Consider the following 12,290-nt stretch of genomic DNA (forward strand, 5'->3'; position numbering starts at 1 on the left):
TTGATATGTCTATCAAATGCAAATGTAAAACTAGACATTGTATCGAAATAAAAAGAAATACCCAGCTTTTTATATACTTTCATATTAAAGGGGAGTAATTACAAAATTTTATAACAAGAGCTGTCTGATGACAGCGCGCTCGACTATTCGAAGAATTGATTGAAGAATGGGGTCAAAATATTTCCACGGATATTCAGACAAAAGAAATAAATAGATTAGACAAACAATGTTCCTGTATTACTTTGATTTCGATAAGTCTTGCACTAAATGGCAATATATGAGCCAATTCCAAAGTCCAAAAAGGGCCATAATTCAGCCAAAATAGTTATGTACTCTTGCCTACAGATGGAAATCATAATGATAAACAAGTGTTCAAAGTTTAAAAGCCATATGTCAAATAGTTTTGACAAAACATGGACTTGTATGAAAACAGAACCAATTTCAAAGTCCAAAAAGGGCCATAATTCAGCCAAAATAGATTACAGAGTTATGTTCTCTTTCCTACAGATAGAGACTATTATACTAAACAAGCGATAAAAGTTTAAAAGCCAAATGTCAAACACTTTACAAAAAATATGAACTGGTACGAAAATCTTTGATGGAGTTATGTACTCTTGCCTATAACTGAACATGGTGATGGTAAACAGGTGTTGAAAGTTTCAAAGCTTTATCTCAAAAGACTTTGTCAAAATATGAACTGGTACGAAATATTAACCCAGATTTCTAAGTCAAAAAGGGCCATAATTCAGCCAAAATCCTTGATGGAGTTATGTGCTCTTGCGTATAACTGGACATGGTGATGGTAAACAAGTGTTGAAAGTTTCAAAGCTTTATCTCAAAAGACTTTGTCTAAATATGAACTGGTACGAAAAACTTAACCAAGATTTCTAAGTCGAAAGGGGCCATAATTCAGCCAAAATCCCTGATGGAGTTACGTACTCTTGCCTATAACTGGCCATGGTGATGGTAAACAAGTGTTGAAAGTTTCAAAGCTTTATCTCAAAAGACTTTGTCTAAATATGAACTGGTACGAAAAACTTAACCAAGATTTCTAAGTTGAAAGGGGCCATAATTCAGCCAAAATTCCTGATGGAGTTATGTACTCTTGCCTATAACTGGCCATGGTGATGGTAAACAAGTGTTGAAAGTTTCAAAGCTTTATCTTAAAAGACTTTGTCAAAATATGAACTGGTACGAAAAATTTAACCATGATTTCAAAGTCAAAAGGGGCCATAATTCAGCCAAAATCCTTGATGGAGTTATGTGCTCTTGCCTATAACTGGCCATGATGATGGTAAACAAGTGTTGAAAGTTTCAAAGCTTTATCTCAAAAGACTTTGTCAAAATGTGGACTGGTACGAAAAACTTAACCAAGGTGTGACGCCGGCGCTGACGCAGACGCCATGGTGAGTAGGATAGCTCTACTTATTCTTCGAATAGTCGAGCTAAAAATTATAAAATATACATTTCAAATAGGAATCTAACTCTATGTAATTGGTCTTTTTGTTCCTTAAATAATTCTCTACCAGAATATACAAAAAGTAAAAAATGTCATTAAATGTTGTTTAAATGTGATTGACCACCTTTAAAAACAAGAGGACCATGATGGTCCTGAATCGCTCACCTCTTCCCACATGACCCAGTTTTGAGTTTGACGTCGTTTTTTTCTATTATTTGACATAGTGACCTAGTTTTTGAGCTCATGTGACCCAGTTTTGAACTTGACCTAGATATTATCAAGATAAAAATTCTGACCAATTTTCATGAAGATCAATTGAAAAATATGGTCTCTAGAGAGGTCACAAGGTTTTTCTATTATTTGACCTATTGACCTAGTTTTTTACGGCATGTGACCCAGTTTCAAACTTGACCTAGATATCATCAAGATGAACATTCTGAACAATTTTTATGGAGATCCATACATAAGTATGGCCTCTAGAGAGGTCACAAGGTTTTTCTATTTTTAGACCTACTGACCTAGTTTTTGACCGCACGTGACCCTGTTTCGAACTTGACCTAGATATCATCAAGATGAACATTCAGACCAATTTTCATACAGATCCCATGAAAAATATGGCCTTTAGAGAGGTCACAAGGTTTTTCTATTATTTAACCTACTGACCTAGTTTTTGAGGGCACGTGACCCAGTTTCGAACTTCACCTAGATATCATCAAGATGAACATTCAGACCAACTTTCATACAGATCCCATGAAAAATATGGCCTCTAGAGAGGTCACAAGGTTTTTCTATTATTTGACCTACTGACCTAGTTTTTGATCGCACGTGACCCTGTTTCGAACCTGACCTAGATATCATCAAGATGAACATTCAGACCAATTTTCATACAGATCCCTTGAAAAATATGGCGTTTAGAGAGGTCACAAGGTTTTTCTATTATTTGACCTACTGACCTAGTTTTAGAAGGCAAGTGACCCAGTTTCAAACTTGATCTAGATATCATCAAGATGAACATTCAGACCAACTTTCATACAGATCCCAAGAAAATATGGCCTCTAGAGAGGTCACAAGGTTTTTCTATTATTTGACCTACTGACCTAGTTTTTGATGGCACGTGACCCAGTTTTGAACTTGACCTAGATATCATCAAGGTGATTATTCTGAGCAATTTTCATGAAGATCTCATGAAATATATGGCCTCTAGAGAGGTCACAAGGTTTTTCTATTTTTAGACCTACTGACCTAGTTTTTGATCGCTCATGACCCAGTTTCGAACTTGACCTAGATATCATCAAGATGAACATTCAGACTAACTTTCAAACAGATTCCATGAACTAGAGAGGTCACAAGGTTTTTCTATTTTTATACCTACTGGCCTAGTTTTTGACCGCACGTGACCCAGTTTCGAAACTGACCTAGATATCATCAAGGTGAATATTCAGATCAATTTTCATGAAGATCCATTGAAAAATATGGCCTCTAGAGAAGTCAAAAGATTTTAATAATTTTAGACCTAATGACCTAGTTTTTGATAGCAGTTGACCCAGTTTCAAACTTGACCTAGATATCATCAAGATGAACATTCAGACCAACTTTCATACAGATCCCATGAAAAGTATGGCCTCTAGAGAGGTCACAAGGTTTTTTTATTATTTGACCTACTGACCTAGTTTTTTAAGGCACATGACCCAGTTTCAAACTTGACCTAGATATCATCAAGGTGAACATTCTGACCAATTTTTATGGAGATCCATTCACAAGTATGGCCTCTAGAGAGGTCACAAGGTTTTTCTATTTTTAGATCTACTGACCTAGTTTTTGACCGCACATGACCCTGTTTCGAACTTGACCTAGATATCATCAAGATGAACATTCAGACCAATTTTCATACAGATCCCATGAAAAATATGGCCTTTTAGAGAGGTCACAAGGTTTTTCTATTATTTGACCTACTGACCTAGTTTTTGATGGCACGTGACCCACTTTCAAACTTGACCTAGATATCATCAAGATGAACATTCTGACCAACTTTCATACAGATCCCATGAAAAATATGGCCTCTAGAGAGGTCACAAGGTTTTTCTATTATTTGACCTACTGACCTAGTTTTTGACGGCACGTGACCCACTTTCGAACTTGACCTAGATATCATCAAGATGAACATTCTGACCAATTTTCATGAAGATCTCATGAAATATATGGCCTCTAGAGAGGTCACAAGGTTTTTCTATTTTTAGCCCTACTGACCTAGTTTTTGACCGCACGTGACCCAGTTTCGAACTTGACCTAGATATCATCAAGATGAACATTCAGACCAACTTTCATACAGATCCCATGAAAAATATGGCCTTTAGAGAGGTCACAAGGTTTTTCTATTATTTGACCTATTGACCTAGTTTTTGATGGCACGTGACCCAGTTTCGAACTTGACCTAGATATTATCAAGGTGAACATTCTGACCAATTTTCATGAAGATCTTGTGAAATATATGGCCTCTAGAGAGGTCACAAGGTTTTTCTATTTTTAGACCTACTGACCTAGTTTTTGATGGAACGTGACCCAGTTTTGAACTTGACCTAGATATCATCAAGGTGAACATTCTGACCAATTTTCATGAAGATCTTGTGAAATATATGGCCTCTAGAGAGGTCACAAGGTTTTTCTATTTTTAGACCTACTGACCTAGTTTTTGACGGCACGTGACCCAGTTTCGAACTTGACCTAGATATCATCAAGATGAACATTCTGACCAACTTTCATAAAGATCCCATGAAAAATGTGACCTCTAGAGTGGTCACAAGCAAAAGTTTACGGACGGACGGACGCACGGACGGACGCACGGACGGACGACGGACGACGGACACCGCACGATCACAAAAGCTCACCTTGTCACTTTGTGACAGGTGAGCTAAAAATATCTGCTTTCAACTGGGGGATACTTTCTGTAATAGCACAATCTTCTCTAGTTATAGTCTAAATAATGAGACCTCGGGTAGACCGATTTTACATTTTGATATTTCATGTAGTCTACCTAGAGGTCTCAACCAGAAACAATCAAAACAGTGGTGGAAACTGTGGTTGATTGAAATTATGATTTATCAGTAGTCACGATTTTTCTTTAACCCTAACAGCTTACCTGTTGTTTTAAATCATAAATAGTAAATAAAAAACATAAGAACAGGACATATTTATCAAGAATTTCTGTTGTAAAAAATTTAAACCTCTTAACGTTTCAATGGTCTTCATGTAATGGCGGTCGGAGGCGTGACCAATGAAAACGCTTCGTGTAGTAATGTGTTTACCTGTATCGGCCATTTTCCAATATGTAGTACACGCGATTTAAACCTGTGAATTTTTTTAACTGCCATAGTTTGAAAGTTTTTTAAGGAATCTAGATAATATATACATCATTGGAAAGGAAAAATTACAGGCTTTCTATGTATGTATTTCTTTGTTTGATCCGTCGTTTTATTATAACACAATTCCCGCCCAACGGATTCCGTTGGGTGTTATTTACAGAGGTCGCGCTGTCGGTCGCCAATGGCGCCAAATGCCCCGATTTACAAATTCTGGCCCTAATTTGGATCTGTTGGCGAAAGTTTCTGGCGAACACAAAGCAAAGATCGGGCCGAGACATTTTTTAATGACACCAAGGATCATCCTACCTAGTCGCTGTGAAGTTAATTATCGCCTGCGGGCGTAATCTGAATCGCCGAGTTTAATCAATTAAAGTTATTAACAGATGTCAATTATCGATAAATCCTTGGTTAACTCCGCCTACTCGCCTGTCAAACTTCAACCAATCGTAGCGTTATTTATCAATATTGTAAGCCACCGCCATTTTGAAAATTTTCAATCGGCGTGAAAAAGCCGATAATTTTATCGAGTGCAGACTAAAACATTCTTCAACATGACCTTAATGTATCAATCTTATGTTATTTCTTGATTTTATTATGAATTGTATCCAAAATTATTTCAATCACGGCCAATTTCTATAAATGAATTGCCCGGGAACAGATTCTGCTGACGTCTGAACTGCGGTAAAAATATCGAGAAGTTTGGTATTGTTTTCGAAAACATTAATAAATAAATCGAATAGAAGTATAAATCTGAACAAGTTCTTGCAAGAATTGGGCATTTTTAAAGCAAAAGAATCGAAACATGCACGAAAACTTCCACGGCGTACGATTGTGCACCCGATAAATTTACGAGTTTCGGACGCGGCAATTTCAGATGAAAATTTAAAGGGGACTTTTTTCATAGTGCAGTTTGTACTTTATTTAGAAATGATTAAAAGAACTTGTAAGACACTCGTTTTACTAAAATGTTCTTTAAACTTTGCTTTTTATTTAATTTGTTTTGTTATTTTGTAGTTTTGAAAATTGAACTGAAATAAATGAAGTTGAATTTTAGCATTTGTTTTCGTTCTTGTAGTTTATAATGCAGGTAAAATTATTTTTTGAAGTTTCTCATCTTCTTTTGGCACCAGCATCAATGTTGGCTCCAGTGGCTCATCTTTGGCTCCAACTTTTGCCAAATGGCAAAAGTGTTGGCGACAGCTAAAAAGTATCCAGATCCACCCCTGATTTACGCAAAGAAGGGGACAGTGCTATCACATTCTTTTCCTTTTCTGGTTTGTACTTGGAGGCTGGTATCGACAAGTCAAAAAATATTAACAATATTCAACTCTCAAGTACAATTATTTGGACTACCATGACTACTCTAGTTAGGAATCATAAATTCTTCAAAATAGTCTTTTGGAAGGCGAGTGAAATTACAGTACTTCCATGAAACACTGCGAGTTTGATCTGTCATCAAATGTCAAATATAGGGCAACTCGAGATAAATCATTGAGTGAATGTGGATAGAATCAGAATATTGCATCATATTTTCTTATCTTAGTTTACTTTCGGTCATGAATAATCGCCTTTCAAAGGGGTGTATCAAAGATATTACAATATAATCTGAAGTAAACTATGTGCACGTATGACAGGGATACTGAAAAATATCAAGTTGAGTGTTAAAAATGACACGGTGTTTTATCGTTACTTGGAAATACATAAGGTTCTCACTTCTTGCTTAACTTTTCGCCGGTGTCAGCCATTTTCCCACGTGTTGCGCCAAATTGAAATCGAGACTATTTTTGTATAAAACCAGTTTTGTCCCGTAACTTAACCGTTTATTAAACTGATTTGGGTTTGCCTGCATGTATGGAAAGTTGAAATGAAACCAATTTCTTCCTTGAGTACACCTGCCATGCTATCATAATCTGGAGAGGTAAAAGAAAACAGGGAACTGCCTTAGAATACGACATGGGAGCTTGAACTTGAACTGCTGGTTACATATATCGATATGACTTAAAAACACAACACCAACAGAAGCTATGTCATGTAAAACACAAAAGTGCTCTTGTAAACTTATATAAAACAAAACCTAAAACACTTGTACTCAGTGCCTAAAGTTGCAATAGACAGAGCATTAAAGCGAAACAGGCCAGAAGGCAGTACTCAAAACAGCTCAGTCCAGGTAGGATTTAGGAACTGTCTGTCATATAGTTATCCACCTGTTCCGTCAGACACAGTAATGGGTAAAGCACAAAAGGCATACAGACACTAAAAAGAAAAATGACATAATGGCGGATACAAATAGTCCTCAGTTTTTTTGCTCTGTAGAGCTATTTTCCTTATTTTCTTTGCAATTTTTTGCTCAGATCACATGACAGATCTATGCTTGACATGTAGGTAGCATTTTCATAATGAAATAACAACATTACAAAATTTTTCATGGGGACGTAGATCATACACCACCAGTATAATTTGGGGTCTCATTTTTTAGCTGATTTTGCAGTTTGTGTGTTTGACTGAAATTATTTTTCATGCATCAAACATGACCCCCACTTTTCTTTTGATTTTTAGTTAGTACTGACAATATTCTCAAAGAAAATGTAGGTTACAGAAATTTAAAATGGGTCCTGATGTGTGCTGCGGTCATTGGAGTTAGGTCAATTTTATATAGAATAAAGAACAACAACTATTTAGTGTGTTATAACCAAAACATGTGATATGTCAGCTGGGCAAATACCTTTTTTTTTTTCTTTTTTTTTTTGGTTGGGTTTAACGTCGCACCGACACATTTTAGGTCATATGGCTACTTAAATACCTTTTATAAAACGTTTTATAAATTTACGCTGTAAAGTAGGAACATTGCTGTCACTCTGTTAGTTTGTACTGTGTTGCCGTAATAATTGGCAGTATAACTAATAAGTGTTTATCGTTTATGGGGATGGGTTCTTCTTCTTATTCCTTTGTGGGTCAATGAGCCATACCATTGTGTACAGTTTACTATTTTAATATTGGTAGATCTATCTCCATATTGTATGGTAAAAACACATCCTGAAATTACATAATATGAACAATACTTACAATAAGCTATAAATACTTACAATCATGTAAAACACATAATCGTTGCACAAAATACCGTACAGTTGATATTAAGCATATCTCTTTAAATCAAATAATAACATTTCAGGATCAAACATATACATGTGTGTGTAGTGGCATATTACAGCTAAAAATACATATACTTAGGTAGTGTATAAACATACATATACATATATAGTTATACAATTAATTACATGTTACAAATACAAATTATGCTTACCAGGTTGTGGACCTAAATGCACCATATGTTACAGCAGTACTCAGTCCAGAAAAACACACACACAAACACACTGTGATCTGTTTAGGTCTGTAAATGATTAAATGGTTTATAGTGCAAATAGAGAATAAGACAGTGATGTAAGAAAGACTGCCATTTAAGAAACATAGACTTTACTCAATATATAAACAAACTGTCTAAACAGAATGAGCCAAAAGCATAAAAGATAAAATCATTACTGAGCACTTTATGAGACCTTTGAATTGATAATTACAAACTGTAATTAGTGAAATCAACAAACCTGTAATAATCCAATATAAATTCAACTATTCTTAAAATAAAAGCTCAATACATGTTTTCAGATACATGACAATCTAGACAATGACCAGATATCTTATCAGAGGCTAATCCAATGAAATTAAAGCATTTCAGAGGGAAAATTAGTGACCTAGGGTCAATGCACATGAATGCACACAAGACACAATAAAACTGACAAAGGGAGGTAACTCTGATTTTTAAATACTGCTATCCAAACCCTTAAAATCAGGACTGCCACATTGCTATGACCTAAAGTCTTGTGGAGTTTGTAAACAACATCCAAGAGAGCTAGAAAAAATAAGGTTTTGATATACTATATTTAAATTACTTTTAAATTTTAGAACACAGTCTGAATAACTACACGCTGTAGCAAATCTGTAGTGTATGTATTTTTACTGCATGTTTTGAAAATTGCAGTAACATTTGCTCTCCACCCCCTGCCCCTCCACCCCCGCCACCCCTGTACAGTTTTTGGTAGGGTCCTTTCAATCATCTTATCAAAAAGTCTCCTCTATAATTTCCGTGTCACTACTTTTTGGCATTCTGCTAAAAGGATGTTTTAGGATGAATGGCATCTGGTCTTTTGGCTTAAGCCGTATATTTTCATTTACTAATTGCTATCACTCTTTCACAGTGGTCAACCATTTTTAAATATTTTTTATGTTGTCGATTCTCTCTATTTGTCATTGTGATCACGTTGCTGTTCAGAATGGCTATGTAATAGGTTTGCATTTTCTTTGTTGTTTGTTGCTTTTTCTCGTTTTTAAAAGGACTTGTCTTACTGATTTCAGCTGTTTCTCTCACATACTTAGACCAGAACATTTAAGTGCTCGGTAATTCCCCCTAGTCATCTATTCACAAAGCCATCTTACATACTCTTCTTTTTTTCATATTTGAAAATGTATTTAAATGCTTTTCTTCTTTTATCCTTGGTGTCGGTCAATAGCATACATAGCCTAATGTTGTCTGTATTATATGTAACAACGACTTTAAATAAAATTTGTATCTTGTATCTAATTTGTATCTTGTGTGTTGCGAAGTTTCTTTGGGTTTGAGTTACTCCCCTTCGATATAAATACACCATTTGCGTGACGCTGTACTGACTCCTATATTCTTTCTAAATAAAGTAAGTATTACACTGATCCAAGTCAATCGAAATGTTATGAAAACTGAAAATGATATTAAATTTGGGACAATATTGGTCAGTTCATGCATGTACTGTAGTGTAGAATGTCTACCAGACATGCTCTGTCAGGGAGAGATTTTCCCGGGAAAAGGATAGATATTAGCTAAAAAATTTCAGCTCAGAGATGTTTAAATATGTTAATGGACGCGACCATCAGAAAATAAAAACAGCGTCAGTTATGTTATGGTAGCCAGAACTAGATAGATATAAGCGTCAATTCTTGGATATCGTTCAGATCCTGAAGATTTTAGTGGAGTTCCTCAAGGTTCAGTACTTTCTGGAACAACTGATACGGGGACTGGAAACCGGCATTTATCTTATCTGATGCTGTCGTCCAATCGAAGCGTATGCCGTAGGTTATTCTGCTATTACTCAAACACTTACGCCTTACAGTTTAACTCGTCCTTTCAGTGAAAATCTGGAAAAGCATTTGTTGAATTTTTTGTTGAAAACAAAAGTTCTGCCATGAAATTATTGCCTGCATCTGTTTTTAAATGGAAAATATCTACATTAATGTTACTTTTCGCCCGGTGAAAATGGCTAAATCTAGACTTGTCTTACCCAGAGAGAAAGATGTCATTTTTACATGGTATTTGCCTTGTTGATTCAGAGTATTTAGAATAAAAAAAATAGGACATATTTTAATGAAAATAGCAAGTCAAAACTGTAAACTGTTGCCTGAAAATATTTGTTTATGATATTGCTCTGTTCTTCACCATTTAAATGCGTGTTAAACATAGATGATTTTCTGCAGTTTTATCTAAAAGTTCGGAATACTAAATGTAAGTTCGTTGTCGGTCTTTTTTAAAAAAATATTGTTATTTTAATTTAAATACATTGTATTTTTCACACATCCGTTTTAAGATTAAATTTATTAAACTAATTTTTGGAGTTTAAACAACAATTTCGTTTGAAACATTCCCTATGTTCAAGAAGAATGTTTGTTTCTGTATGTAGAAATCTGACATTATAAACAATAATTATAATTATGGCTCTACAAGATTAAGAAAAGTGTCAACTTTCTGTTATTTTCCATTTTTAGCTCGACTATTCATAGAATAGTAGAGCTATTGGACTCGCCCATGCGTCGGCGTCGGCGTCCGCGTCCCGATTTGGTTAAGGTTTTGTATGTAAGCTGGTATCTCAATAACCACTTGTGGGAATGGATTGAAACTTCACACACTTATTCACTGTGATAAACTGACTTACATTGCACAGGTTCCATAACTCTATTTTGCTTTTTTACAAAATTATGCCCCTTTTTCGACTTAGAAATTTTTGGTTAAGGTTTTGTATGTAAGCTGGTATCTCAGTAACCACTAGTGGGAATGGATTGAAACTTCACACACTTATGCACTGTGATAAACTGACCTACATTGCACAGGTTCCATAACTCTATTTTGCTTTTTTACAAAATTATGCCCCTTTTTCTACTTAGAAATTTTTGGTTAAGGTTTTGTATGTAAGCTGCTATCTCAGTACTTATTGATGAGAATGGATTGAAACTTCACATACTTGTTCACTGTCATGATCTGACATGCACTAAGCAAGTCCCATAACTCTACTCTTTTTTCTTCTTCAAAATTATGCCCCTTTTTCGACTAAGCAGTTTTTGGTTAAATTTTTGTATGTAATATGATAACTCAGTATCCACTAATTGGAATGGATTGAAACTTCACACACTTGTTCACTGTCATGATCTTACATGCACTGTAAAGGTCCTATAACTCTACTTTGCATTTTTACAAAATTATACCCCTTTTTCGACTTAGCAGTTTTTGGTTAAGTTTTTGTATGTAAGCTGGTATCTCAGTATCCACAAATTGGAAAGGATTGAAACTTAACACACTTGTTCACTGTCATAATATGTCAAAGGGTCAATACCTCTACTTTTCATTTTACAAAATTATGCCCCTTTTTCAACTTTTGTATTCTTTCAATTGACAAGGCTGTTGAATAGTCGAGCGTTGCTGTCCTCCGACAGCTCTTGTTTTTTTTATTCAAATCCAACAAAAATCGGCCCTTTGATAAAGGTTTGAAGTTACGTGGTAAAATATTTCTTCAGGGAAGTGAGCTCGAGTTAATTCATAATAATTAAGCATATCACCACATGCAGCCGCATGCTGTTTTTGCTTCAGAATCCCTTTAGATCAATCTCGGATCATCTAATTATCGCCACTTAACATGCAGGGTTTTTTCTAGCTAATTTGGGAACATAGCCTATACCCCCAAAATTGGGAATTTTGACGCGTAAATGTTCCAAATTGGGAAATATTTAGTCCCATAGGATATAGTAAGGATGTGTTTAAGCACTTTCTCATACACTTGTTTCACATTGTACAACCTCTTTAACATACTTCCATTACAAAATTGTCCATAACTTGGTCAATTTTTGTGCAATTTTGATGAATTTTTTTTCAGAATGTAGATTGGGAATTTTTGCACTCATTTTGGGAAAAATACATACTTTTTGGCATTGGGAATATAGCGGAATAACGGCTATAAAAACGGCCGAAAAAAAACCCTGACATGTGACTGGTAAACCCTTTGAACAATAAGTGTTATAGCTCCATGATTAACATGAGGTAATATGCTAATTACGCGCTAATCGATAGTGGCGAAAACAAAATATCGATCGCTAACGACTGGTCGATATTTACAGGTATGGAC

The 12,290-nt window shown here is 35.2% G+C and overlaps 1 protein-coding gene across 2 annotated transcripts in view; it reads right to left on the reverse strand.

Moving 5' to 3' along the window:
- The window catches only part of LOC123548349 (lysine--tRNA ligase-like), a 47,519-nt gene extending 40,857 nt beyond the window's left edge, over positions 1-6,662 (reverse strand). The window contains exon 1 of one of the 2 annotated variants that reach the window (XM_053546511.1): positions 6,532-6,662. Coding sequence is in view for 1 of the 2 variants with exons in the window: in XM_053546512.1 (XP_053402487.1) it covers positions 6,532-6,563 (32 nt within the window). In the remaining variant the exon portion in view is untranslated. The remainder of the gene's footprint in view (positions 1-6,531) is intronic. The other variant, XM_053546512.1, reaches the window with a different exon arrangement.
- Positions 6,663-12,290: the final 5,628 nt, after the last annotated feature.

Source organism: Mercenaria mercenaria, chromosome 6 (assembly GCF_021730395.1).
Source record: "Mercenaria mercenaria strain notata chromosome 6, MADL_Memer_1, whole genome shotgun sequence".
NCBI lineage: Eukaryota > Metazoa > Mollusca > Bivalvia > Venerida > Veneridae > Mercenaria > Mercenaria mercenaria.